The 15652-nt window shown below is 41.4% G+C and overlaps 1 protein-coding gene across 1 annotated transcript; it reads right to left on the minus strand.

Moving 5' to 3' along the window:
* Positions 1-702: 702 nt before the first annotated feature.
* On the minus strand, positions 703-2457 carry LOC122025800 (chalcone synthase 2-like). The gene is made up of 2 exons (XM_042584681.1): positions 2200-2457; positions 703-1815 (listed from the first exon to the last, which is right to left on the minus strand). Exons 1-2 carry the CDS (start codon positions 2375-2377, stop codon positions 818-820), a joined length of 1176 nt encoding a protein of 391 aa, XP_042440615.1. The 5' UTR covers positions 2378-2457; the 3' UTR covers positions 703-817.
* Positions 2458-15652: the final 13195 nt, after the last annotated feature.

The following is a 15652-nucleotide window of genomic DNA, read 5'->3' on the forward strand; positions in this document are numbered from 1 at the left end:
AACAATAATTTTTAGAATTAATATAATAAAACAGAGAAAATTTAAATATAAATTTTTTTAGTTTTCCTTACCCTTCCTTACATTCTAAATCGGGATGTAATCTTTCCTTTTCATATCTCACTTTCTCTCAAACAAAATTTCAAGTCTCCCTTCTCCTCTCCTACCCTTTACTCCCCTCTCCTTCCTTCACCTCCTCCCAAACAGATGAAGGTCGGCCCTAACTTGGACCCTGAGCAGAGCATTAACCCTCCTTAATTTTGACCGTCAATATTAGCCCAACTTCGATCCCAACTTTCATGCTCTACTTTATTCGCATTCGGAGTATCACTGGACAATACACTAGACAAAACACACACAAAATAGACAATAAACCAACGGTAATTAAGAGCATCCATAGTGGGAGCTCCGAAGGATTCGGAGCTCCCACTGCAGACGTGGCAAAATGGAAGAAGCTCCCTCCCATAGTGGGAGGGAGCTTTTTCCCCATTGCTAAGAAATGGTTCCATTTGTATGGAACCGCTTTTTTACCATTTTTTTTATTTTTTAATTAGAAATTATTTTTAAATTAGGAAAAAAAATATATGATTTGGAGGTTTAAAAAATATAGGATCATAAAGTTTAATGTTAGCAATTTATAAATTTAAATTTTATAAAAATTTAATGATGTATAATGTAAAATAGAAAAGAGAAATAGAAAATATATATAGTGAAAAATGTAAGATCCATGAAGGAGTTGTTGAGAGATTTTTTTATTGTGTAAAGAAATATGAGGTTTTTAATTTTTTGACGTGGCACAGACGTGTTAAAAAAGGATACTCTAATAATCGATTGGCATGCTGTGCATGACGACGGTCTCGACGGTGAATCCAGGGCCAAAGCCGAAGAGGACACCCCAGTGGAAGCCGTCGCCGGTGGTGGCCTTCCCATCCTCCGCTGACCTGCGCCGCATCTCGTCCAGAATGAACAGAACGGAGGGGCTGGACATGTTGCCGTACTCGCTGAGCACCTGCCGCGACGCCGCCATTTTCTCCTTCCCCAGTGCCAGTTTGGCCTCGACCTGGTCCAGGATGGCAGAACCCCCCGGGTGGACAATCCAGAAGATGGTGTTCCAGTCGTCGATCCCCAGCGGCGCGAACGCCTCCACCAGGCTCTTCTCGATGTTCTTGGAGATGAGCGCCGGCACGTCCTTGACCAGGTGGACCATGAACCCCGCCTCCCCCAGGCGCCCGTAGACGGCGCCCTCCGAATCCGGCAGGATCGTCTGGCTCGCTGACACCAGCTCGAACAGAGGCCGCTCTGTTTCTGGGTTCGGGTCCGCCCCCACGATCACCGCCCCTGCTCCGTCCCCGAACAAGGCCTGCGCCACCAGGCTTTCCTGGTGCGACTCCGACGGCCCGCGGAACGCCAGCGCCGTGATCTCGGAGCACACTACCAGCACGCGCGCGCCGCGGTTGTTCTCCGCCAGGTCCTTCGCCAGGCGGAGCGCGGTGCCGCCAGCGAAGCAGCCCTGCTGGTACAACATGAAGCGGTTTACCGAGGGGCAGAGGCCGAGGAGCTTGGTGATCTGGTAGTCGGCGCCCGGCATGTCTACGCCGGAGGTGGTGCAGAAGACGAGGTGTGTGATCTTGAATTTGGGCTGCCCCCATTCTTCGATGGCCTTCGCTGCGGCCTCCTTCCCCAGCTTGGGCACCTCCACCGCTACTATGTCCTGCCGCTCGTCCAACGAGGGCTCCATGTACGCGCACATATTCGGGTTCTCCAACAGCATCTCCTCCGTCAGATGCGTGTATCGCTTCCGTATCATCGTCTTTTCGCCTGAATATTCAACAATTAAGTAGAGAATGATTTATCATAATTCATAACAGAAAGAGCAATAATAAAGAGCATTTGAAATATCAAAATCGTGACAGATTAATTGACTGACTTTTCAGTCGAATTGAGTCAAGACGAAAGGAAAATGAGAGTTGAAGATATTTGAAAACTATTTTACATATTTTGGATATTTTAAAAACTAAAACTAAACTTTATAACCAAAAAGATAAACTTTTTAATATTTATTTGTCTTCTTCCTCCTGAGAATTTAAACATATAGGAGTTGCGGAGATACGGCCCTGCAAGACCAGGAGATGAGTCTATTTGAAGAGGGAGGTTGTGGATTTTTACCGTAGCAAAACATATGTAAAAAAATAGCAGACGTACAAATCCTCTTAAACTTCTCCTTGAGCTCAGTGAGATGCTCGCTCTTGGTCATGCGGAAGTACTGATCAGGGTAATCAACTTGGTAGACGACGTTGGCCGGAGTGGCCGTGCCGATGGCCAGCACAGCCGCCCGACCCTCCGCCCGCTGAGCCCATCGGATCTCCTGGAGTGTAGCCATCGTAATATACGTGTGAATATACCTGCACCACCACCGCCACCGCCGCCGTCCGGAATCTATTAATTATGGGAAGTGCAGAGACGGAGCGGGATATTTATTGACTGCAAAAACAAAAAGAAAGAACAGGACCGATGATTTGGTACGACGGCTGGGTCTGTTTGGTGCATGAGTTAGCCACGTCGCCTGTCGACATTTTTCTTTTGGCTGATGGGACGAGCAGATCTATTCGCCTGTTAAAAAAAAAATAAAAATCAGAAAATGGAATATGTGTAATTATGTTACGTTCCGATCGTAATTAATTATAATCTTTTTTTAAAATTTTCATCTCTATTATATTATAATTTAAATTAGTACGGACGTTAAGAAGTCGCTCAAAGACCGTTCCCACTTAGCATCACTTGAACAGGTTGATAGCTTCACCGCTATATTGTCGTGCAGATGCAAATTCTACGCGAATTTTCCTTAAAAAAATAATAAAAGTTCATGAGAGATTTCCTTATTTCCCCGTCTAGTCTTTTCGCTATTAATTATGAAATATACGATTTGGAGAATAATAACAATATAAATTGTATAATTAAGAATGGTAAATTGTAAAAGAATCTAAAACCTATTAAAATAAAAACTATGGTTACGTTGGCACCATATATTATCTGCCATTCATTTTTTAACATCAGAAATATTACTTTTACTATTTTTTAATTTTCTGAGTCTTTGTCTTCGAGATAAAAGATTATACTTAACCACTGCATTTTAAAAAAAAATAATTTAGCCATAATTTATCTAAACGTATTCATTTTAATCTCAAATTACTCTTCACCCATAATTATTCGATCATCAAATTTTAAATTTATGCTCTTAATTATCTGAAGTAAAGAATATATAAAGTAAATATTCTAATGACTTGATCTCTTTACTCGGAGAGAAAATAATAAGAAAGACAATGCCCATATAACTTGATCCCTCAAGTCGGACAACCCCATGGAGTCTAATTAAGAATAAATAGTAGAATATATGAACAACTCGATTTCATGACTTAGACAAAACAACGAGATTGGCAATGGCGGAGTCAGCCCAGGTCAATTACTTGGACTGATCTCAAGATGTAGGTCACAAGCGTTGACACAGAGATTACCAACGTCGTCATTCTAACCTAGCCGCTGACGGCGACATCGCCGCCCCGGGCTAGCCGTCGACACCAACATCGCCGCCCCAGGCTAATCCCTAATTTTTCTCATTTTTTCCCTTTCTTGCCTTGTAATTTTGGTTCTCGCCGTCGTTGGCTACCCGGGCTACAGCCCGAGTAGCCATGAACTTGGCTCCGCCCTTGGAGATTGGGAAGCGAAGAATAGAAGACCAACGTCAATCTCGTAGCTCGGATAGATAGATGAGGAGAGAAAAATAAAAGACCATGTTTAATCCCGCGACTCAAATAGATCGATGAAGTTAGGGAGAAAATAATAAAAGACGAGGCTCGATCTTGCAACTACTTGAATAGATCGGTGACATTAGGGAGAGAATAATAGATATGCCCAAGTTCAATCATATGACTTGAATAGATTAACTTAGTTGAGTGTTGGTGCAATCGACTTTTGGTTAGGATTTGATAAAGTTAACTAAGTTCGAGTTGACTTGAGGTGAGATTTTGATATTTGATCAATATATTATTTTTGTCGAGTGAGATGTCAAATAGGTCAAGGTTGACTGAATTAAGAGTGAGCAAAAGTTCGATTAAATTTAACAAATCGACCGAACCGATTGAATTTAAAAATTCAATTCGATGATTTTAGTATTTCCTTTTTCTTAAAAACAAATCAATTTATTCGGCTCGGTTTCGGTTTTAAAAATCCTTATTCGGTTAAACCGAAATAAAAAGTTGAATATGTAAATCTCCCATATTAAAAAAACACCAATTTCGATTAAATCTCCCATGATTTCATCATTGTGAATAAACATGGGCTAATTCGATTTTTCGATCGAATTAATAGATATTTTATTGGTTCGATTTGTTTGATTTTTTATTAAAAAATTTAGTCGATTCGGTTAGTTTTAAAAAAAATTGGTTGATTTGATTTCGATTAATTTGATTTGGTTTTAACTGAATACTCAGTCCTAAATCGGATACTTGACAGCCGATCAATATGTTAAGTTGTTTGATTGAAAAGTCACGTAGGTCAAAGTTGATCGAATACATGACAAGATATGAAAAGTCCAAGTGAATCACGGTTGACTAGACATTGACGGTCAGAAGTCCAATATGGAGTTGGCATGAGATGAAAAATTCAAATGGATCACAGTTGACTAGACACTTGGTGATCGGAAGTCCAATAAGTAGTTTTCAAGAGAAAAGTCTAATTGAGTTACGGTTGACTTGACACTTATCGGTCGGAAGTCCAACAAGGAGCTACCATGAGGCGTGAATTCCCAGAAGGTCAAGGTTGATTGGATGCCAAGCAATAATAAAGTCCCGCTAGGTCAAGATTGATCGGATGCTAGGAAACGAGAAAGTCCCGATAGAGCAAACTTCCAAAGGTCATACCTGAAGGCGCTGGAATTCCGTTCTGTTTAAATTTTCCTGTACAAAAATTGTACAAGTATAGAACTATTCCTAGCAACCCGCATGTTCGATCAGACATGTGTTTGGTTAATCAAGCAAGTTCTTGATTGATCAAAGCACACCTTGATCGAAGTACAAGATAGCTGGTCTCTTGTGTTGGTATTCAAAATTGATACGAAGAAAACAAAACTAATTACGCAGCGGAATTAAAGAACTAGTTGTACCTTTCTTCGTAGCTAAAGATCTCTTGATCTTCTGCCGTATTCCACTCATTTTCTTGGACGTCGTGTGGGCGACGATCTACCAAGACAAAACCACCCTCCTATTCTCGATTTTCAAACCGCCGGTTACAAAAGGAGGCTCTAGGATGGGGCACCTTCTAATCTTCTTCCTCTTCTTCAAGTCGTCGTCCACCAATGGATTGCTAGGAAGGGGAAGGGGCGCCGGCCCTAGCTAGGAGAGGAAGGGAGCGCCGACCCTAAACAAGGAGAGGAGGGGCGGCCCTTGGTGGAGGTGGCGCCGACCCTAGGTGGAGGATAAGGTGGCGTCGACCACAAGGGGAGAAGAGAATTGTGGAATTAGAAAATTAGGTTTTTGGGGCCACCACCTACTCCTTTTTATAGGTTTACTGTTTGTTACCAAGAAAGAAAAATAACAGAATTCTGTTTAGAAAAAATCTCTCTTTCTATAATGGAGAAAACTAACCAAGTTAAGTTAAACCAAGTTAAGTTAAACCAAACCAAGTTATGGATGGGTGGATGCGAGACTTTATATAGAGGCTACAACAGGGACCTAGAGGAGGAATTAGTTTAGGCCTCCTAATGGGCTTGGGCTTCCTGTGTTCGGCCCGAACACCCAACCTAAGTCCATCAATAATGACTCATATCACTAAAGGGTTATTATTGAACTACCGCACCAATTTCATATTACAATATAGGCTCTTTCTTATCATGAGTGCATTAAACTCCCTGTATTTAAGATATCATATGTCCATTAATTAAACGAGTTACTGACAACTCAATTAATTAACATCTGATTCCAAGAGTAGTACCACTCAACCTTATTATCATGCTGGACTAAGTCCACCTGCAGAGTTTACATGATAATCCTTATGAGCTCCTTAAGGGGGCATCATCAGCCTAAATAATTAGGACACAGATTTCTTTTATAATCAACAACACACCATATAAATAGTATTATTTATCAACTCATCGGGCCTATTTATTTAACTAATAAATCTCACCCATTGATAAGTTAAAGAAATAAATACTAAGTATACGTGCTTATTATTATATAGGAATTAAGAGAACGTACATCCATAATAACAGAGGTTCTATTCTTTTATATAGTCAGTATAAATCGAACAACCTCAAATGGTCCTGCTCAATACACACTTAGTGTACTAGTGTAATTTTATAGTCAAGATAGACTAATACCAAATTACATTACAACCGTCCCAATGGTTTGTCCCAATCCATCTTAGTTGTGAGCTATTATTTATAATTTATAAGGAATTGATAACATGATCTTCTGTATGGCACCACACATCATGTTATTTACAATATAAATTAAATGGACAACTGCATTGACATATATATAAATATAAAATGCAAATATTTGACCAAAGTGATTCTCATTTCAAAATATTTCAAAACAGATGTTTATACAAAAGCTAGGCTTATAGTATACATCTCAACAATCTCCCACTTATACTAAAAGACTATGCTGTCATACATCTGATTCCCATCCCCTCAATATGCCTATCAAAAGCTCTCACCGGAAGGGCCTTAGTGAAAGGATCTGCCAGGTTATCTGCTAATGTAATCTTGGCGACAACAACCTCTCCTCATTTTACGATGTCTCGTATCAGGTGGTACTTGCGCTCAATGTGTTTACTTGCCTTATGAGCTCATGGTTTCTTCGAGTTTGATACTGCACCACTGTTATCACAATAAATTGTGATAACTTTAGGCAAACCAGGAATCACATTTAAATCTATCAAAAAGTTTCTGAGTCATACAACTTCTTTGGATGCCTCAGAGATTGTCACATACTTAGCTTCCATGGTGGAGTCTGAAACGTATTTCTGCTTAACACTCCTCCATGTTATGGCTCCACCTCCCAAAGTAAACACATACCCCGAGATTAATTTACTGCTGTCCTTATCTGATTGGAAGTCCGAATCCATGTAACCCACATGGAGCAAATCATCTGCCTGGTAAACCAACATATAATCTCTAGTCCTCTTCAGGTACTTTAATATATGCTTTATGGCAGTCCAATGTCTCAGTCCTGGGTTAGTTTGATATCTGCTAACCATGCCCATGGAAAAATAGATATCCGGTCTCGTACATAGCATCACATACATTAGGCTTCCTACAGCCGAAACATAAGGAACTTCCTTCATCTCCTCTATCTCCTTTGATGTCTTAGGACACATCTCTTTAGATAAAGGTACTCTATGCCGAAAAGGTAAAAAACCTTTCTTGGAGTTTTGCATACTAAAACGAGCTAGGATAGTATCGATGCATGAAGCTTGGGATAAGCACAACATCCTTTTCTTGCGATCCCTTATTACTTTGATCCCAAGAATATGTCCACATTCTCCCAAGTCCTTCATATCAAACTGCTTGGACAACCATATCATTACGCCTGACAACACTTTGACATTATTGCCAATGAGCAAAATATCATCTACGTATAGTACAAGAAATACCATCACGTTTCCGTCACTTTTCTTGTATACACAGACACTAAATGAATCCATAAGACTGGATCACTTCATCAAACCGGATGTTCCAAGATCTCGAAGCTTGCTTCAGTTCATAAATGGACTGATTGAGCTTACATACAAGATGCTTTTTGCCCTTCGCAATGAATCCCTCTGGTTGCTTCTGTTGGAACCCCAAGGCTGTTTTAATGTGATCAACAAGTTAAGTTAGGTCTTGTGTATTTTTAACCTTGTGTCTAAGTGTGCAGGAGCTTAGGAGCATAGGTAGTCGAGCGGAAGATGCATCTACTGAGAAGGACGACACGCGGTGCGTCCGAGGGACGAGGCGCTGCAGAAGAGTACACCAGCAGATGAGAAAGAAGCGTGCGGTGGTTCCGAGGGACGAGAAGCCGGAGCGGAGGACTGCTCGAGGAGCAAGAGACGCAGCTAGCGAGAAGGTCGGCACAGGGTGCGACCGAGGGACCAAGACTGCGGATGAGTACACTGGCGGACCAGAAGGAAGCACGCGGCGATTCCGAGGGACGAGAAGCTAGAGCGGAAGCCTACTCGAGAAGACCGGAAGTTGGGTTCGGGTGAGTCCTATTTCAGATGGCAGAGATCACCTAAGCGAGCAGAAGACTCGGTCTGAGGTAAACGGAGCCGGAGCAGAAGACCCGGGCTGGAAAAAGTCAACGGGGTTGACTTTTCCCTCCGGGCGCCTTGAGCCGTCCGGGGCGCTCGGAACCCTTCTGGGTGCCCGGAGTTGATTTTTTGACCAGATTGCATCAAACGTGATCTGAACGTTGGGGGATAAAGTTTTATTCCCCCCAGGGCACCCAGAATCCCTTCGGGGCGCCTTGACCAAGGCTATAAATACAGCCTTGGTCCAGAAGCTTTTCAATAATCAGAACTCAAGAATTGTAATTCCAACGCTTATGTGCTTTAGTTTAGAGTTGAGCTTCTGTTTCTGTGCTTAAATGTTGTAAGGGGCTTCTCTGCCTGAAGGAGATATTCTAGTGCGCTTCATCTTCCTTGGATTAACAACCTCCCCGGTTGTAATCAAGTAAACCTCTTGTCTCTTACTTTTAGTTTATATGCTTACTTTATTTATGCAAGTGTTAGTTTAAGAGTTCGAGAAGGGTTGGTTTTGTTTTTGTGTTTACAAGATATCCAACCCCCTTCTATCGGGCCCGCAACGGTCCAACAAGTGATATCAGAGCCGAGATACTTCAGAAGGACTAACCGCCTACTGAAGCAACAAAACGATGGCCGGAGCTAACGTCTACCCACCAACATTCGAGGGGGAGTTTACTCTTTGGAAGCAACAAATGGAGGTATATCTAAACACAGATTTTGGTATTTCTTTAATAATGAAATTTGGTTATGATGCATCGAAGAACACGAACGGAGAAGAAATCAACAAATGCCTCTGGACCGAGAAGCTACGTGACGAGTCTATGGCAAACGCTCGGGCAGAATTTCACCTTCTAAGCGTAATACCAGATGAAGATCTTAATAGAATCGGAGAATACAAAAGCGTAAAAGAACTTTGGGAAAAGTTCTTGAAGATCTACGATAAAACAGTTGAAGTTGAATCCAACTCCTCGATGGACACCAAGTCACCATCAGAACAGTCCGAGAACGAGGAAACTGCCGAGATAGCTGAACTCCATCTCGAGGACACAGAAAGATTATCCCAGATGAGCATCAATGAAGGGGGAGAATCTTCGAAAGAAAGCAATTCAATAGGGGGAGAATCAACGACTGACAAGGTAAGTAAGGTATGGTTTCCACCTCCTGACCAGTTGACTTATTCAATCAAAACGTTGCCGCAAGATTTCTGCAAATTAGAAATATTATCGAAAGAGTTTTTTGGATTAGAAAATCTTTTATTGAAAGACTTTTGCAAATTAGAAGCATTGCCAAAAGATTCTTGTGAGCTATAAAATACTTTGTCGAACGAATTGTCAAAATATTTTTTACCAATTATTTTGTCAAAATAATTTTCTACATGTTTAATATTGCTTGTCTTAAATCTGAAAAATTATGATAGATTAAAATGGAAATTTAGATATCATGATGATGTTAAAGAAATGGCAGTAACTTAGAACGAATTTTGTTTAAATAATAAAAAAAATAAATTATCTTTGCCTAAGTCAAAAGTTTTTCTGAAATTAGAAATTTCTGCTTAAAATTTTTACTTAGAAAAATCTTCAAAAAAAAAAAAAAAATATATATATATATATATATATATATTTGCAATTTTGCCTAAGTCAAAAAGTTCTTCTGAAATTAGAAATTTCTGCTTAAAATTTTTACTTAGAAAAATCTTCAAAAAATATTTTTGCAAAGTTGCCTAAGTCAAAGTTTTTTTAAAAAAGTTTAACTTAGAAAATTTTCGTACTTAAAATTATTTATATGAAAATTATTAAAAAAATTTTGAAAGTTCTCAAAATTTTCTAAGCTTTTTTTCCCTTAGATTTTTTTTCTTGGAACCCCATTTTTTTTATGTGATCAAAGGGGAGAAGAAAAAGTATAAGTCTAGGGGGAGGTATGTTGGACCCCGTGGTAGTTTTGATGTGATCAACCAAGTTGGTTAGGTCCTGCTGTATTTGATCCCTGTGTCTGAGTGTGCAGGAGCTTAGGAACACAGGAAGTCGAGCGGAAGACGCAGCTAGCGAGAAGGACGGCACGGGAAGGGAGCCGACGGGCTCGGTGCGTCCGAAGGACGAGAGAGCTGCAGAAGAGTACTCCGGTGGGCGTGAAGAGCGTGCGCGGCGTTCGAGGGACGTGAAGCCGGGACGGAAGGCTGCTCGAGGAAAAGGCCATAAATTGGGTTCGGGTGAGCCCTATTTCGGTTGGCCGAAATCACCCAAACAAACGGAGCTTCGGAAGACAAAGTGAAGAAGAAAAGGAGTCAAAAGAGGCTGGAAGTTACTGTAGCAGAAATTACTGTAGCAGGAACCTTGAAGGCGCCTTAAACACATTGAAGGCGCCTTAAACACATTGAAGGCGCCTTGAATGGATTGTTTAAGGCGCCTTGAGCAGGCCAGTTTGACCGTTTACGCTGTGGATAAAGTTTTATCCGCAGATTGAGTTGGAGACGCCTTGGACTCTCGGGATAAGATTTCCAGGGCCTATATAAAGGCCCCTGGAGCTTGGAATTCAACAACAACTCAAGCAATCAACTGTGTAGTGTTTCCTAACAATAGTTCTGAGCTTCCAAAGTGTAAAAGGCTTCTCCGCCTTCAGAGAAGGAGAATTTTTCTACTGCACTTTTTCTACTGCCCTGGATTAACAACTTTCTTGGTTGTAACCAGGTTAAAATCCTGATCTTCTCTGTATTTCTTTATTTAGTTTTTATTGCTTTATTAATTTATCACTATTGCACTAATTGAGTTGAAAGTACGAGGAGGGTATAGTTTAATTTTTGTTTTCAGCAATTCACCCCCTCTTGCCGGCCTCCGCTGCACTAACAAGTGGTATCAGAGTCGGACCACCTCAGAAGGACTAACCGCCGACTGAAGCACGAAGATCTAGACGATGGCCGGAGCCAGTGACTACCCACCTGCATTCGAGGGGGAGTTTGCTTCATGGAAGCAAAAAATGGAGGTATACCTTAAGTCTGATTTTGGTATTTATTTAATAATGAAATCTGGTTATGAAGCACCAAAGAAAGTAAACGGAGAAGAGCTCGAGAAATACCTCTGGAACGAGAAGCAACGTGATGAGTCGATGGCAAATGCGCGGGCTGAATTTCATCTTCTAACCACAATACCAAATGAAGATCTCGATAAAGTCGGAGAGTACAATAGCGCAAAAGAACTTTGGGAAAAGTTCTTAAAGATCTATGAAGAGTCTGAATCCAAGGTAAATGCCGCAACAGCCCCAACAGCCGAATTCCATCCTGAAGCCATAGAAAGCTCATCCCAGATGAGCATCGATGAAGGGGAAGAGACTTCGGAAGAAAGCAACTCGACAGGGGGAGAATCAACAGCTGACAAGGTAAGTCAGGTATGGTCTCCACCTTCTGAACAATTAATTACATTAATCGAGAAGGTACCTGAAAATTTTTACGAATTAAAAATTAAATCTTCGAAAGAATTTTTTGGATTAGAAAAAATTTTGTCGATCGAATCTTTCCAATTAAAAACACCTTCGAAATATTTTTTACCAACTATTTTGTTGAAAGAATTTCTGAAACTAAAAACATTGCCAAAAGATTCTTGTGAGTTACAAAATAATTTGTTGAACGAATTATCAAAAGATCTTTTATCAATTATTTTGTCAAAACAATTTTTCGTATACTTAATATTGTTTTCCTTAAATCTAAAAAATTATGATAAACTAAAGTGGAAATTTAGATATCATAATAAGGTTAGAGAAATGACAATAACTTGAGAATGAATTTTGTTTTAATAATAATAATAATAAAAATTATTATTTTCGCCTAAGTTAAAAGTCTTTTCTATAATTCGAAAAAGTAATTTAACTTAGAATTTTTTTTAAATATTCTTCTGAAAAATTCAAAAATTCATTTTACTAAAAATTTTTGGAAAATTTTTTAACTTGAAATTTTTTTTTTGTGGAAACTTTTGACTTGCAAAATTTTACCTAGAAATTTTTTCAAAATTTCATTCTTACTTGGAATATTTTTGAACCATTTATTTTACCTAACATATTGTTGGATAATTCTCTCTATTTTTATTAACCCCGTTTTTGCTGTGATCAAAGGGGGAGAGAAAAGTACAAGTTTAGGGGGAGTTAGAAAATTTTAAAATTTAAATTTATTTTTCTATTTTTTGTTGCAATTTTACTAATTGCAAAAATTATACTTAACTTGTTAGTTTAGTAATTTTTCTTTAAAATTACTTTTTATGTCTATTTTTAACCCTAACTTGAACTTGGGTTAATGCACATCAAAACGGGGGAGATTGTTGGACCCCGTGATAGTTTTGATGTGATCAACCAAGTTGGTTAGGTCCTGCTGTATTTGATCCCTGTGTCTGAGTGTGCAGGAGCTTAGGAACACAGGAAGTCGAGCGGAAGACGCAGCTAGCGAGAAGGACGGCACGGGAAGGGAGCCGATGGGCTCGGTGCGTCCGAAGGACGAGAGAGCTGCGGAAGAGTACTCCGGTGGGCGTGAAGAGCGTGCGCGGCGTTCGAGGGACGTGAAGCCGAGACGGAAGGCTGCTTGAGGAGAAGGCCGGAAATTGGGTTCGGGTGAGCCCTATTTCGGTTGGCCGAAATCACCCAAACAAACGGAGCTTCGGAAGAAAAGGAGTCAAAAGAGGCTGGAAGTTACTGTAGCAGAAATTACTGTAGCAGGAACCTTGAAGGCGCCTTGAATGGATTGTTTAAGACGCCTTGAGCAGGCCAGTTTGACCGTTTACGCTGCGGATAAAGTTTTATTCGCAGATTGAGTTGGAGGCGCCTTAAACCTTGTTGGAGGCGCCTTGGACTCTCGGGATAAGATTTCCAGGGCCTATATAAAGGCCCCTGGAGCTAGGAATTCAACAACAACTCAAGCAATCAACTGTGTAGTGTTTCCTAACAATAGTTCTGAGCTTCCAAAGTGTAAAAGACTTCTCCGCCTTCAGAGAAGGAGAATTTTTCTACTGCGCTTTTTCTACTGCCCTGGATTAACAACCTTCTTGGTTGTAACCAGGTTAAAATCCTGATCTTCACTGTATTTCTTTATTTAGGTTTTATTGCTTTATTAATTTATCAATATTGCACTAATTGAGTTGAAAGTACGAGGAGGGTATAGTTTAATTTTTGTTTTCAGCAATTCACCCCCCTCTTGCCGGCCTCCGCTGCACCAACAAGGTAGACATTGAAAATTGAAAATTTTTGAAATTTATTTTTTCTATCTTATTGCACGTTATTGCAATATAAATTATTTATTTTTATGTCTATTTTTAACCCTAGCTTAACTTGGGTTGATCACATCAAAAAGTAAGAGATTGTTAGAACCCCAAGGCTATTTTAGTGTGATCAACAAGTTAAGTTAGATCTTGTGTGTTTTTAACCTTGTGTCTAAGTGTGTCGGAGCTTAGGAGCACAGGTAGTCGAGCGGAAGACGCAACTAGCGAAAAGGAAGACACGCGGTGCGTCCGAGAGATGAGGCACTGCGGAAGAGTACACCGGTGGACGAGAAGGAAGCGTGCGGTGGTTCCGAGGGACGAGAAGTCGGAGCGGAAGACTGCTCGAGGAGCAAGAGACGCAGCTAGCGAGAAGGTCGGCATGGGGTGCGACCGAGGGACGAAGACTGCGTATGAGTACGCTGGCGGACGAGAAGGAAGCACGCGGTGATTCCGAGGAACGAGAAGCCGGAGCGGAAGCATGCTCGTGAAGACTGGAAGTTGGGTTCGGGTGAGCCCTATTCCGGATGGCAGAGATCACTCAAGCGAGCGGAAGACTCAGTCTGAGGCAAACGGAGGTGGAGCAGAAGACCCGGGCTGGAAAAAGTCAACGGGGTTGACTTTTTCCTCCGGGACACCCGAAGTTGTAGGGGGCGCTCAGACCCCTCCGGGGCGCCCGGAGCTGTCGGTTGCGCCCGGACCCCTTCGGGGCGCTCGGAACCCTTCCGGGCGCCCGAAGTTGATTTTTTGACCAGATCGCGTCAAACACGATCTGAACGTTGGGGGATAAAGTTTTATCCCCCCTAGGGCGCCCGGAATCCCTTCGGGCACCCCGACCAAGGCTATAAATACAACCTTGTTCCAGAAGCTTTTCAATAATCAGAACTCAAGAATTGTATTTCCAACGCTTGTGTGCTTTAGTTTAGAGTTGAGCTTCTGTTTCTGTGCTTAAATGCTGTAAGGGGCTTCTCTGCCTGAAGGAGATATTCTAGTGCGCTTCATCTTCCTTGGATTAACAACCTCCCCGGTTATAACCAAGTAAACCTCTTGTATCGTACTTTTAGTTTATATGCTTACTTTATTTATGCAAGTGTTAGTTTAAGAGTTCGAGAATGGTTGGTTTTGTTTTTGTGTTTACAGGATATCCAACCCCCTTCTATTCGGCCCGCAACGGTCCAACAACTTCATATAGATGTTTTCTTCAAGACTTCTGTTAAGGAAACCTATCTTGACATCCATTTGCCAAATCTCATAATCCATATGAGCAGCAATAGATAAAAGAATCTGGATATACAGCATGACTACCGGGGGAAAAGTTTCCTCATAATTGATTCTCTCTTTCTGAGTATACCCCTTTGTTAGGACCTTCGGATAGCGGCTAGAGAGGGGGGGTGTGAATAGCCGACCCCAAATTCTCGTTTCTTCCTACAATTTGAGTTAGCGCAGCGGAAATAAAAAATAGAAACGAAAATGGAGAAGATCAAACCTCAAACGCGATGATATAACGAGGTTCGGAGATGATACTCCTACTCCTCGGCGTGTCCGTAAGGTGGACGAATCCTATCAATCCGTCGGTGGATGAGACCTCGGAAAATCGGCTAATAAAAACTCCTTCTGGGTGGAGAAATCTCGCCACAATCTCTCTTGCAACAGCAAGATCAGAGTACAAGAAATATAGCAAGAAGTCAAGAACAATATGTATGTAAAACACTAGTTTGCTTGCCTTCTCGTCGACTGTTGATGAAGCAGCAACTTCACGGATGCCAACCACAGCAGCAGCTGATCAGTTGGAGTCCAGCCGAGGGAAGCTCACACGAAGCTTCAGCAGTGGAGAGCTCAACAAAGCTCAGATCGCAAGTAGGAAGAAGAGTAAGTTCGTTGCACTGTTGATGTAGAGGCCCTTTATATCCTGAACCTACGAAGAAGACAAAGAAGAAGCAGAAATCTAGCCGTTGTGACTCAACGGCTAGGCCTGGACCGATCAGGCTCCACCCTGATCGGTCCAGGGCGGATCTGATCGGTTTGGGGACCGATCAGGCCCTACGCTGATCGGTCCCCAGACCGATCCCAACTCTCTACGCTGATCGGTCCCCGACCGATCCCAACTCTCACATAGAGTTGGTTGCGATCCCCGATCGGTCTGTGGA

This window comes from Zingiber officinale, chromosome 9B (genome assembly GCF_018446385.1).
Source record: "Zingiber officinale cultivar Zhangliang chromosome 9B, Zo_v1.1, whole genome shotgun sequence".
Lineage (NCBI taxonomy): Eukaryota > Viridiplantae > Streptophyta > Magnoliopsida > Zingiberales > Zingiberaceae > Zingiber > Zingiber officinale.

Excerpts from the sequence above, each read along its gene's own strand:
- LOC122025800 (XM_042584681.1), bottom strand. The coding sequence starts at position 2,377 with ATGGCTACACTCCAGGAGATCCGATGGGCTCAGCGGGCGGAGGGTCGG. Across the intron at positions 1,816-2,199 it reads GGAGAAGTTTAAGAGGATTT|GCGAAAAGACGATGATACGG; the intron begins GTACGTCTGCTA and ends TTGAATATTCAG.